At 39.1% G+C, this 12997-nt stretch overlaps 2 protein-coding genes across 2 annotated transcripts; one reads left to right on the top strand and one right to left on the bottom strand.

Annotated features, from left to right (window-relative positions):
• Window positions 1–274: 274 nt before the first annotated feature.
• On the bottom strand, window positions 275–4839 carry si:ch211-218d20.15 (uncharacterized). The gene is made up of 8 exons (XM_051404060.1): window positions 4508–4839; window positions 4049–4167; window positions 2579–2639; window positions 2419–2486; window positions 2154–2256; window positions 1070–1188; window positions 810–955; window positions 275–724 (listed from the first exon to the last, which is right to left on the bottom strand). Exons 1-8 carry the CDS (start codon window positions 4566–4568, stop codon window positions 616–618), a joined length of 786 nt encoding a protein of 261 aa, XP_051260020.1. The 5' UTR covers window positions 4569–4839; the 3' UTR covers window positions 275–615.
• A 16-nt stretch (window positions 4840–4855) lies between these two features.
• LOC127365691 (cilia- and flagella-associated protein 157-like) lies at window positions 4856–12271 on the top strand. The gene is made up of 9 exons (XM_051404059.1): window positions 4856–6378; window positions 7098–7369; window positions 8107–8248; window positions 8396–8642; window positions 9069–9169; window positions 9432–9582; window positions 10414–10571; window positions 10859–10996; window positions 12158–12271. Exons 1-9 carry the CDS (start codon window positions 6296–6298, stop codon window positions 12252–12254), a joined length of 1389 nt encoding a protein of 462 aa, XP_051260019.1. The 5' UTR covers window positions 4856–6295; the 3' UTR covers window positions 12255–12271.
• The last annotated feature ends 726 nt before the right edge of the window (window positions 12272–12997 follow it).

Here is a 12997-nt window from a genome sequence, read left to right on the forward strand (position 1 = left end):
ATTGAAAAAAAAGATACTCAGAAATTGAGCCAATACTTTATGAGGGACTGTATTGTTTACTGATTTGACGGCTAGTCTGTATTTATGTGAATCCTGTTACTTAACTAATTCAAAAACCATCAACCTTTATCAGGAACTGTGTAGCAAGGGCAGAGGAGCTCGTAGTTACTTGTGTGCCTTACCTGCTATGACAGGTCAAAATATTCTTATGACATCTACCAAACACGTCTGAAGTGAGGACATACAGTCTCATAACAGGGAGAAAGCAAAAACATTTCCCTATTGCATTAAATTTTATTATTCCACTTTAGGTTAAAAAATAAAATAAAATTATAACAGTAGTTATAACAGTAGTGCAAGGAGGGAGTCAACAAGCTTACATTCATTTCCAAACAACTGACTCACCACAGAGACTAACATGGGCCACATTCAGGAGGACAATATAAAAACCTAGGTGTAAAAGAAGTAGGTCATCCAATCCCACGTCAGCTGAATCAAGTTGTGTAGCACCTTTTTACAGTCGTAACAACATCAGTTTATTTAGAAGCAGGAGACTCCTGGAGAAACCCGGTTTTCCAAACGTCAGGACACACAGAGGCGCTTCGACAGGGTGAGTCAGGACAGGAACTGTGACACAAAGGTCACAGCCTGGTGAAGGTCTTCTGTCAGCTCCTCCGGCAGTGACAACACCACCGATGTCACGCTTTGAGTTATTTCTAATATCCTGCATGGAGCACACAGCATACGGTTGTTATCAGATTGCTGCTGTGTTAATCACCATCTCACTGAACGTTTGGATTTGAACTCACCAGCTGATGTAGTGAGCGGCCAGCTGAGGTTCATGCCTGGAGCCTTCCTCTACAGCTAGACACTGTTTCATCTGCTTGAAGTTGGCCTCAATATCTTTCTTTATTTCAGAGAAAGCCTGAATTCCTCTGAAAGAGCTGATGACTTGCTGCAAAAAAGTGACGTTAAAAAGTACACAACTTACAGTGGAGTGGAAACAGAGAGGCTGGTGCATGATAGAAAAAAAGCTGAAACAATGATAGTTGCAATTTATTCTTCTTACATATATAACCGAGAGCTGGTGGGCGATGTATTTATGACTCCCAAGGTGCCTGATATCTTCTTCTAGCTGCTGACTCAGCACCAGGAGCTGGTTCAGTTTGGCAATGTGGAAGAAGTATTCTGTAGAAGAAGCATCAGCTCACTTTAGTTGTGTTCTTTAGGCAAGTCGGTATTTAATAAAGAACAATCAAAGGTTAAAGAGACAGCGGCATCAGGAAATACAGCGACAGAAGCACAAGCAGTAACACAAATAGCAGCAGCAAGAGAACAAGAAGTATGGATGAACTGGTGTCTTCTCCGTCATTGTTGTCGTTGTTATTCTTCTAGTTACAAGACATGCACATGAACATAACAGTGTGGAGAGAACATACATTCTCTGTAATCAGTGGTGGAAAAACATTTTGTGCCTTTACTTGTGTAAAAATTTGAAATGCCACAGTGTAAATATATTCTATTACATAATAAAAGTCCTACATTCAAAATCTTTGCTTTGTTATCAGCGAAGTAAAAGCACTCATTGTGCAGAATAATCGCCCCTGTCAGTGTTTTATTCCCTTGTTAACACTAAATTAATTTAATGTCTTCGAAAATCAAGGTGGGGTCAATTTGAACTACTTTATAAGCTACTGGGTAGTTAAGTGCATCATATTAGACAATCTTGTGTTTTGCATGTAAAATCTTAATGTGCAAAGTAGCTACTATTTGTCAAGTGAAGTAGAAAATACAACATTTGCCTTTTAAATATAGTGGAGTTTTAAGTATTGTGGAGAAATGGAAATTCTGAAGTAAATTAAAATTGCCAAAATAAAGTATACAGTATAAAGTATACAGTAATTCCCACCACTGACTATAACATAATCTGTGCTGGATGTCCATTTTAGATTAATACAGAACAGCATATTTTAAAATGACAAACAAGGGTTTTTTGCACTTGTGTTGAGCTGATTTCCACTATAAAAAGCTCCAGATGTTTTACATTTCTTTCTAAATATATACATAATCTATCTTCACAAACAATAACATATTGGGACATCCTTCTTCCTCCTAGCTGGGGATAAATTTATATCCTCAGCTGGATCTCTTACCGTCCATTGGCGGCCTCTCCAGCATGTCCACTGGGCTGCCTTGAATGAGGAACACCTCTACACGAGGAAACATCACTGATAGACCCACCATGTCCAGGTAGTCCTGAGGAAACACATAAACCCACAGACTTCTGTTACAGAATTCAGCGGTTATCTTGGATTGCAGCTTTCTTATTTCAAGCCTTTTTAGGTAAGTATGTGAAACGATTGCTCTGATATTCCATGGCATGCTGTTTTATTTGTACAGTGTTATTAGATGTGATACCTCCAGCTGTGGCATAGGCTTTGGTAGATGTTCAAGGCACTGCAGCATCTGGTCAAGAATCTCTGATCCTTTAAGAATATAGCACAAAAAACTTTAAACATACAAGAGTTCTCCAAGTCAAATTAAAAACTTTGATACTTATCACACTTATCACACTGACCTTGGGCCTGGAAAGTGTCTGACTCCTCTGGGCTACAGCCTTGTCCTAACTGCTCCTGGAACTGTAACATAAAAATGATGAATAAAGTCACAGGATGAAAAGAGGAGCATCTTATACAGAGTGATGTGAAATGCTTGTGAACAGTAGGACAGAATGCAGCATTATAAACAGTTTTAAAGTGTTGGGATGTTGACACATGATTCTATTGTTTAAGCCAGCAATGAATTCCTCATGTCTAAAGCTGCCTTTGGGTGCTGTCGTAAATGTCAGAGTTGTAAAATGGGATAGGTTTACAAGAAGAAGACTGTTGCTCACAATTTAATACAAAGAAAAATGTAAGTGTTTGGCCTGGATGTAAATGGTTTTTTTCATTATTCCTGGCTGGCAGCACTATAAAGGATTTCAAGAAACAGTTTTAATGAAGTGGGTATTTTCTATTTCTGGGTTTCCATTCAAGCAGTTTGTTGTGAATGATGTAAGTGTTAAGAAAAGCTTTGTTGTGTTAAAAACTAACGAACAAATCCTTAAAAACAAATTAAAGATGATGGAAAATGCATGTACAAGTCCTAATTGTAGTTGTATGGACATTAATTTGTTCCTCAGCCCACTGTCAAGTGCATTTCTTGTCATCTTCATATAACATGATGTATTGCCAACATTAGCTGGAATAACTAATGTGCTGCTCATCCAGTGCTAATTGACTCTCATTTAATGGGTGTATTGTGCATTAGTTAACAGGGGTGTACCCAGGGGGTGGCCTGATTTGCCACCCCTTTATCCTAAACTATGACTGGCTATTTGCCGGTCAAAGGCAGGTTCAAACCAAAGTTTATAAAAATTCTTTAAACTTTATAAAAGTTTGCAAGCCAACATAAAAACAGGTGTATTACCTGTTTTGAATGTCCAAGATGGCTGACAAATACTGTATCTCCTGGGCTGTGTTTTAAGAGGCAGCTGGTAGCTCCTGTGACATTTCACTGTAGCACATTTTCTGTAGGAGATTTGTGTTGTAGATTTCACGGTAGATTTGAAGTTTTGCACAATCTTTGTCCACCCAGGATTATTTATTTTCATTTTGCTGGTACTTTATACTGTCACTGTGTTTTTCAGCGTGCATCATTTTGTTTTGTGCCTACTTTTAGAAGCTTTACATAAAATTTAGATGGCACCGCGCATGTGTTGTGATTGGTGTTGGTCTATTAATCTTTTCAACAAACATCTTAAACACAGGAATGTAAGAAACTGTAAGATAGTGTAATGTAAAGTAATTAATCCTATTCCAACCTGCATAAGTCAATGGCCCACTTGGGCCACCCCAGTCATAAAAAATCTGGATACGCCACTGTTAGTTAACGTTATACTTCCAAGATGCCGGTTAACTTTGCACCAGCTGCTGGAGATGTTTTTGGTGAGACTTTTACTCAAATTTCACTTGACAGATGGAAACTGAGGTTAATGTGTGCACCCTACCTGCTGCATCTGTGCCCTGACGAGGAGGTCCAGTTGCCCACAAAGACACAACATCTCCAGGCCCACCTGCTCTGGACTCAGCTGGACGGGCATCAGGGGTCTCTTCACCTGTAGCTCCACTGACCACACAGCAGCAACCAAATCAGTAGAACTGTCTCACATCCCCCCCCCCACCCCCTTTTTTTTTTTTTTTTTTTTTGCCTTGCACATCTTAATGAACACAAACACACAACAGGGACACCCCCACAGCCTATGAAACAACGTGCATATGTCATCTATCCTCCAGGTCCACGGTAGGATGGAGATGAAGGGCTGGAGGAGGGGAGTGGTCAGTGTGCTCAGATGAGCCTTGCAGGGCGCACTCCTCCAAAGATGCAGTTTAATTCAAACACCAGAGAGACTTCAACATGACGCTGCAAAAAGCCGACATAAAAACGAGTGTGTGCTGCTGGGACTTACCTTTGAACGCTTCATGGTAAACGCAGGGCTGACAGAGCGGCTCTGTAGTGCTCACTGCCATATCTGACTGTAACGGGCTCAGATGATCTCACTGTTCTCCTAGATGGGTCCCGCTGATGATCAACGCCATATGAAGCTGATAATAGAAAAGTCAATAGCCCAGGTGAGGCTAGAAAACAATAGATTAGGGTCTATTTGTTTATATTATTGCATTTGGTCTGAACTGTCCATCGCAAGGGGTGCGTTCGAGTGCCAAACGTTCAGTCAGGGTTGAATAAACGCCGATACAATGTTTCTTCATCCGTACTTTGTTGTTACGATGCAGCCTAATGGTGAAGAATAAACCCTTTCCTCCTGAGGATCCATGTAGCTGCTGAGAGATTGGTGTAATAACTGAAAGAAAACAATGCCCACGCCCTTTGCAACAACAGCCGTGCAGTCACAGTCTGTGATTTGCAGTCTTGAACGCCCCTCACACAGACTGGGGACTAGCCTTTCGGAATGATGTCATGTTTTAGGGATGAAGATAGCAGCATCACTTGGTGAGGATGAGGTGTTCTCTTCAGGTTTGATCCCAGTTCTGTACCTATGGAGCCATTATCATAGCAAAATGATTGGAGAGTTGTGTAACTGTATCTCAATCCATGAATGTGTAATCAGATTTGTAAATGTGTAAAATAATATGGACTGAGATTTGTGAATGTGTACAGGAATCTGCAAATGTGTGTTCAGAATGTGTTTGTTTGTAATCAGATTTGTAAATGTGTAAAATCTACAAACATGTGTTCGGATTTGCAAATGAATTGAGATTTGTAAATGTGTACAAACACGTAAATGCGAATATACATCTGAAAATGTGTACACTAATCTGTAAGTGCGGACACATATTAATGGCTGAAAAGTCTAAGTATTTGCTCAGGGAGCTGGAAATACAGACAATTGCTGCACTGTCTATTGTTTTTAACCTACTTTAGATGAAACCAGATGAATGGCAATATGGGGCACTGAAATTGTTAATCAGACCCTAACTCTAACCCAGGATTAGGTTGGAAAAACGGTAAATGACAGTGTTTCTGGGGTCCTCACTGTACAAAAACACAACATTAAACTGTGGATCATATTTTATGTAGAAAATATGATCTGGTTTTCCTGCTGATGTCCTCTGGCTGCTCTTTGTCTCATCTCCCTGTGATTAGTTTACTGATGGATAGATAACATTGGCATCATTGTTGCTAAAGTATGCAGCTAGTTAGGTAACTGTACCTGGCTACTGCTGAGCTCAGTGTCAGTGAACTGAGCAGCCTCCAGGTCCGATGGAGGCCAGTCAGGCGACAGGGAATCTAATAATGCACACATGGATTCTGAACACACATTTTTAGATTCCTGTACACAGCCATTTAAACCAGACAATGGCACAGACATATGAAGCCCTGAAGTGTTCGTTAAATAAATACATAATAATGACAATAATTTTGTACAACCATGTAAAATGACAATAAATGAACCTTGATTAATAATTATGAAGCACTTTTTTTTCAAAGATCACAAAGTGCTATATTAAGTCAAATACACATATGAAGTAACAGTAGTAATATTTTTTTTAATGAGAAAATTGATGGTGTTAGTTTATTTTTGAAAAGAGTACAACTTTCAGAACAGTCCCTGAAAGCAGCATTCCCTAGCAACAAAATAATCTTTGTTTATAAAATACCCTGAAAGAAGGATTAAAAAGCAGAGATAAACAACATAAAGCCAAACAATTCAGAGGAAAAAGACAAATACATAACTATGGGGGATGAAATCAGTCCTGAAGAGAGAGAGAAGTCATTATATGTGACACAAATTCGACATCTGGATGAGCAGTTGAAGAGGTAAGACTGTGGGAGGTTAACTGCCAACCTGCTTCTCATTTTGCAGGGGGTGTAATAATAATAAATTCTTAATAGTTTCTTTAAACACTGAATGATATATAATTGTGTCTTTTACACATATTAAAAAGCATTTGAATATAAATAACTAACGTTAATAACAAATCCAGATTTAGTTGCGTAGCTCTTTAGTGTTACCCAGAGTTAGCTATGTTAGCATTAGCACCAGATTGTACCTCTCAATATGTTTGTGCCACATAAGATGGTAATAAGACTGAAAAAAGCTAATAATATATAATATAATGATATACTATGATATATACTATAATAAATACAATAAAAATAAATATGGTATAACAAATATAAAAGACAACCCAGAATGATTATAGTGACATGTAAAGTGCTCTTCAGCTAGGGCAGCAACTAACGATGTTGTTATTACCATTATCAATTAATATGATTATTTTCTTAAGTATTGTTTTGTCTTTAAAATGTCAGAAAATAGTGCAAAATGCTGATTATAACTCCCCAGAGCTCAAGGCAATGTACTCAAGTTGCATGCTTTATTGAACCACCAGTGCAAAATCCAAAGATATTCAATTTAGTGTCATACTTGACAAAGGAAAGCAGCCAATCTGTGTAAATGCTCTAATTACAACAAAAAACACAGAAGATTCTTGCATATAACCCCTCAAGACCACGTATCTCTCTTTATCCTGCAGATGTCAGCTTAAATGTGACGAGCTGGAGAAACAGAACAAGGACCTCGCCTCTCAGTACAGTGTGGTGGAGGAAGACAAGAAAGACATCGCAGAGTACCTGAAATATGCTGTGGCTGCAAAAGAGAAGGAGGTGAACGAGCTGACTGAGCGGCTGGAGAGTCTGCAGCAGGCTGACAAACAGGACAGAGAGGCCCTGAAGCTGTACCTCAGCCAGCAGAGGCAGGAGCTACAGGAGCGGTTCGATGAACTGAACTCCCAGTCCATTAAGCAGGGTGAGGCCATGTGTCATTGGACAAATGTTTGTTACACAGTGTTTATTGGTTTATTATTATTACCTAGTATTATTGATTAATCTCTTAACAATTGTTTCAATTAAGTGTATGGCATTTTAGTTTGATAAACAGCTTCAGTGATTAAATGATTATATTAATAGATTTTAATTCATTTTCTGTTTATTATTCTTCATAATTATTTACAAATTGATTAAATAACTTTGCAAACTGATATGGATCTGCAGGTAGGTAAATGACTACCATGCTTGATGGGTCGCCTCATAATCTATGACCACAGCGTTAAGTTTTTATTTAGGTCCCCAAGTGGAGGACAAGTCTATGAACATTTGGCAGTTTTTTTTACATTTTTTAAATGCATTTTTGACATTTGATGACCAAAAATCCAGAGACATGGATGGATCTTTCATCACATTGGACCTGTAACGTCAATAAATAATCAGTAAAATAATTGTGAGACTTTAGTTTAATCACCATGAAAAAGGATGTTAATGTACCCAGACTGGATTCTTGGTGTACAGGATTCAGTGTGCTCAAAAGTGCTGCGTAAAGTTCAAAATTGTCTGTTTTGGAAAGTTGCAAAAAGCAACAAAAAACAGCCTAAAGGTGTAGAGGTGTTGTGGGAGGGGGTTTCAAACACTGTTCCAAGCACTTTGTGTGAAGTATACTGTAAGAAGCATCCTCTTCTCTCCTCCTTTACTCTCCCATCCTCCCCTCAGAGGAGCACAAGGAGCAGATCATGCAGCTGATGCAGCAGCTGTCCAAAAAGCAGTCTCTAGAGGAACAACTGGTCAGTCAGAAGGAAGAGCACGAAGCTGCCACCTGCAGCATGAGGACGGACGCAGCGTTCGAGAGGGATAAGTAAAGTCTGGGGCAGTTAGCATTACATCATCAGGGGAATTTTTCATGCTGATCTCTTTTTTCAATGTTGGTTTAACTGTTGCTTCAAAATGTTGGTCGGAAAACAGTTAATGTTTACCCTTACCTTCCCCTGCCCTCCAACAACAGGCTGTCTAACGAGATACAGAGCAAGGTGGACGCTATCATTAACACAAAGGCCTCAGACATTATTCAGAAGGAGAGGGCTCAGCGCAGCGAGTGGGTGGAGCAGTTCCACCTCCTGCTGCATGAGAACGTGGATCTGTGGGAGGAGAGATACACCCTGGAAGCCAAACAAGGGGTGATTTTATGTCAGATTGGCCTACTGAGGGAAGATATTAACAGTGACACCATGGAGAGCTTCATCCACAAGAGGGTAAGTGGACATCTTACAATGCTACCACGAGTAGTGTAAATGTGACTCAGGGGTATCCGGATTCAAACCAGAGACCTTGTGATATGTAGTCAAATGCTCTGCCACTTAGCTATACCCCAACATTTTCATATCACTGTCTCTGTTGACAGGACTTGGCTCCAATGTTTGTTGACAGTTTTGAATTTACATTCAACTAGCTGAGCTTCAAATGGAGGCAAAATGAGCTTACAGATGGTTTTTTTAACACACCAACTTATGAAGTTGCAGCCTTTGTCACACCATTTTTCTTCATCATTCTTCTATAATTATTTTCCACCACTGTTGTAGAATTTTTGTTAGTTTGCTAACAAACATGCAAGGAAAGCTATATAACCTCCTTCACCTTAACAAAATCATCACAATCACTGAACATATTTCCTTCTTCAGGAGGTGGGGAAGCAGACGAACAAGTGCCAGCAGCTGGAGGTGAATCTAAAGGGCCGTAGCGCCGTCCACAAGCGCACGCTGGCCAGGGAAGAGGAGCTGAGGTAAAAGTTTCATCTTTCTGCTGTCCATGACATTTATTGTCATGTAAGGTGGAAATTCAAGAATGTTGAATATTTATGTTGAGGCCACATTACTGAAGGTTTTAAACACGAATTACATCATCATCACTGAAACAACATAATTCTTAGTCAGGGGCCATGTGGATTTGAACCAGAGATCTCTTGATCTGCAGTCAAATGCTCTACCACTGAGGTATACAAATATTGAATAATCAAGCTGTTATTTTCTATGTTGCGTTTTCAGAAAGGAACTGGCCTCAGCGTCCGAGGAGTGCAGACAAAAATCAGCTGAAGCCAGTCAGCTGGGGGCCGAGCTACAGTGGGAGAGGAGCAGGAGGAGGGAGCTGGAGGGCATCATATGGGAAGCAGTCGTCATTCTCAGACACATCATGGAGGTAAAAACAGCGTCCTGTTGCTTGAAATGAAACCTTGCAGACTTTCAGCTTTGGGATATAATGATATCTGTGGGAGCTGTATTCCAGAGAGGGAAGATGATTCTGGTTTTAATCCAGAACAGTCAGACAACTCATGTACCTTCTGCTGCTCAGTGGAAGAGGTATTCAGATCCTTCGCTACAGATCTTTATTAAGTCAAAAACAATCCAGAACTGTCAAATAATCCATTACAAGTAAACATTTTGGATTCAATTATTATACCATTATTAGAACTATTAACTATTATTATAAATAAACTTCAAGAAACTACGAAGAACTCAATGTTCTTTGGTATCAGAATTGCACAGAATTGTACCTTTCACAGTGATATATTGTTATATCAATTGTATCAGTGTGTTATTATTAGTAATATATCAACTCCAGAACGAGTCTAGCAAATAGATAAATAAAGATGAATCTAGCAATAAAATATTTTAAAAATCTGACAAACAGATAGAAAAGTTTTGTTTTGCCAATAAACCAGAGTCATCTACGGTCAAGAATGAATGGAAAGAAAAGATTTATTGTCAACATGTCACTACTTATAATGACTTTTTTACTCTGATGGAGGCATTTTTTTCTCACAGCTATAATTTGGTTTATTGATCCAGTGTACATTTTATGATATCATTTTATGTGAAAAGCAGCAACTCTCAAGCATTTCTTTTGGCTGAAAATTGAATTCTTACTTACGTGAACAGGAAGTATTTGAATATGATTTTATTAGCCCCAAAAATGGAATTAAAACAAATATTATAACAGGAATATAATATAATTGAGATCATTCTGCAGGACTCAGAGAAGGCGTCAAACACTCAGCGGAAGAAGAAGTGGCTGCTGGAGGTCCTGGAGAAAGCTGCCCCCAAAGAAACAGGCCCTGCTCTTAAAGTCTCAACTGAGGAGAGCAGTCAAGGACAGACACCGCAGACCACTGAAGCCAAACCAGCCAGGTACTGGGATCGCCCTCCACTGGACCTGTTAGTCTTAGGACTTGAGATGACAGTTGTGTGAACACATTGCGGCTGTTTCCTCACAATCCTGATGAGGCTCGAGTCCCACCTGAACCAGATTAGCTGTTAACTGATCTCATCACAATATTCAAACAACAATGCACTCCTCTCTGAATAAGACTGCAAAGTTTTAAACACACAGAGAAAGGAAATACTTAAGCAAAGTGTAAAAACCTCTAAACTGCATTTAAGAATAGAGTTGTAATGGACCCAACTCTCTTCCACAGTGCCGAGACCCTGAATAGAGCCACAGATCCACTGTTCCTGCTTGCCCGCTATAGGCCAGGCGACCTCGGCTTAATACCTCGACCTACATGGAAACACAAACCAGCCGTCTCCACCAGCACCAAGTGGCGTCTCAACAGGTTTGTTATGACTCGGTAATGCTGCATTAGAATCATCCTAAAACTACATTAATGCTCTGCCTGATCTGCTCTCATAGGGATTCATTGTTTATATCTATAGTTGCATTGTTTAGACTTTATACAGGAAAGTGCCACCAGATTTTATTGGTGTCCTGATCCTTCAGGAGACAGATTCATGTCTGTGTCTAGAGCTATGGAAGGACCTATAAGCCATAACATTATGAGCACTGACAGGTAAAGTGAATAACACTAATTATCTTGTTATCACTGCACCCCTCAGTGGGTGGGATATATTAGGCAGCAAGAGAACATTTTGTCCTCAAAGTTGAAGTGTTAGAAGCAGGAAAAATGGGCAGAGTGAGGATTTGAGCGACTTTGACATCTCCAAAACTGCAGCTCTTGTGGGGTGTTCCCAGTCTGCAGAGGTCAGTACCTATCAAAAGTGGTCCAAGGAAGGGAAAGCGGTGAACAGGAGACAGGGTTCTGATAGAAAGGTGTCAGAACACACAGTGCATCAGAGTTTGTTGCGGCTGATCGGTGTCTATATACCACTGAATCTCAGACTCGCCAGAATCGCCTTTGTTTATCTTTCCACTGTCTTTTCACCAAATGTTGCTGTTTGGTCAAAATAAACTCTTAATTGACTGAGTTAGATGTGAAAATATTTGTGAAAAGGGCTGCCATTGGTAATACTAATGTTAATCCTTGGGGACAAATGCACCCGTCCACAGAGGATTATCACCCGACAAACTTTATATTGTTTGTCACTTTGACTGTTGATCACTCAGCACTCTTAAAGCATTGTGTTTGGCAGGAACAGGCCGCTGTTTTCAAAGCTCTAAAAAAATTATAATGTAAAGCATTTAACAGCTGAAGAGCCAGATATTTTACTCAGGAGTTGGTGGAGACCAAAAACAGCTAAATGAAGCGTAATTATTGGATTCATAGCAATTGGGTGGCGAGAAACTGGTGAAATGACTCCAAGTGAATGCTAATCTTGCTCTGTGGTGCCAGATGGGTAAATAAGGCATATCAACTTTATGAGGTGATTATATGTCAGTGTTGTGTTCACAGGTTTCTGCTACCACCAAGTGGACAAAAACATTTTTAATGTATAATCTGTTGTTTGTATAAATGCTGTGGGTCTTTCGGTCCCTTTAGGAAACCGTGCAGTAAGAAGACAGGAACCACCGCCTCTGAACCAAAGCCAGTCAACAAAGACGAATGTTTTTTATCCCACTGCCCCATTTCAAAATAAAGGTTTTAGTCACTTTATTTCTGCTTCTGACACGTTTGTGTAGATTTGTAGATAATTACTGCTCTCAACATTTACAGATGGCAAAGTCATTTTTTATAACTGTATTAGATTATTCTGCTAATTGTCAGAAATTCCAGAATATGTTTGAAATGATTAATTGGCTGTCCAAAACGTTGTTATAAAACAGTAGTTTTTGTATTTTAACACTACTGTATTTAGCCCTACATAATAATATTAGAAAGATTGAAGAATTGCATTATTTACAAATATGATAAATATTGTGGGTTTTAAGACACCAGCTGGTTGATATAAAATAAGTAGTAGAGTGAAAATTAGTATAAATAAAGTGAGGAGAGGGTCTTCACAAGAAAAAATAATTTAAAATATCTTTATCTGCGATTAATGACTGTATGTCAAACGTTACCCTCCTCACTAATGTCTGATTGCTGTTGTAAACTTGTTATAAAGAGGAAACTCAATCTCAGATTAGAGGCAAACCAATTAGTAGATAAAAATGTGATCATCACAGCAGTGTTTACAAAATGTTGGGCCAAGCTGAGGCTGAAGGTCAGACTATAGACCCATTACTGTGACAAAACTATTCACAAATGTGTAGTTGTCAACTAATCTAATCAACTAAACTTCTCAATTAACTCGGCCAACATAATGTCAAAACATTGTAAAAAAATAACTACTCTGTTTCCTAAAACCCATTTTACAGTCAGATTAAAAAAAATAAAAAG

This window comes from Dicentrarchus labrax, unplaced genomic scaffold (assembly GCF_905237075.1).
Source record: "Dicentrarchus labrax unplaced genomic scaffold, dlabrax2021, whole genome shotgun sequence".
Taxonomy (NCBI): Eukaryota; Metazoa; Chordata; class Actinopteri; family Moronidae; genus Dicentrarchus; species Dicentrarchus labrax.

What these genes read in the sequence shown, in the direction of transcription:
- si:ch211-218d20.15 (XM_051404060.1), bottom strand. Translation starts at nt 4,568, where the DNA reads ATGGCAGTGAGCACTACAGAGCCGCTCTGTCAGCCCTGCGTTTACCAT. An exon ending in TCAGGGCACAGATGCAGCAG is followed by an intron (nt 2,640 to 4,048) that starts GTAGGGTGCACA and finishes TTTATGTTACAG; the next exon opens with TTCCAGGAGCAGTTAGGACA. An exon ending in GGAGAGGCCGCCAATGGACG is followed by an intron (nt 1,189 to 2,153) that starts GTAAGAGATCCA and finishes CTTCTTCTACAG; the next exon opens with AATACTTCTTCCACATTGCC.
- LOC127365691 (XM_051404059.1), top strand. Translation starts at nt 6,296, where the DNA reads ATGGGGGATGAAATCAGTCCTGAAGAGAGAGAGAAGTCATTATATGTG. An exon ending in GCAGCGTTCGAGAGGGATAA is followed by an intron (nt 8,249 to 8,395) that starts GTAAAGTCTGGG and finishes CTCCAACAACAG; the next exon opens with GCTGTCTAACGAGATACAGA. An exon ending in ACCAAGTGGCGTCTCAACAG is followed by an intron (nt 10,997 to 12,157) that starts GTTTGTTATGAC and finishes CGGTCCCTTTAG; the next exon opens with GAAACCGTGCAGTAAGAAGA.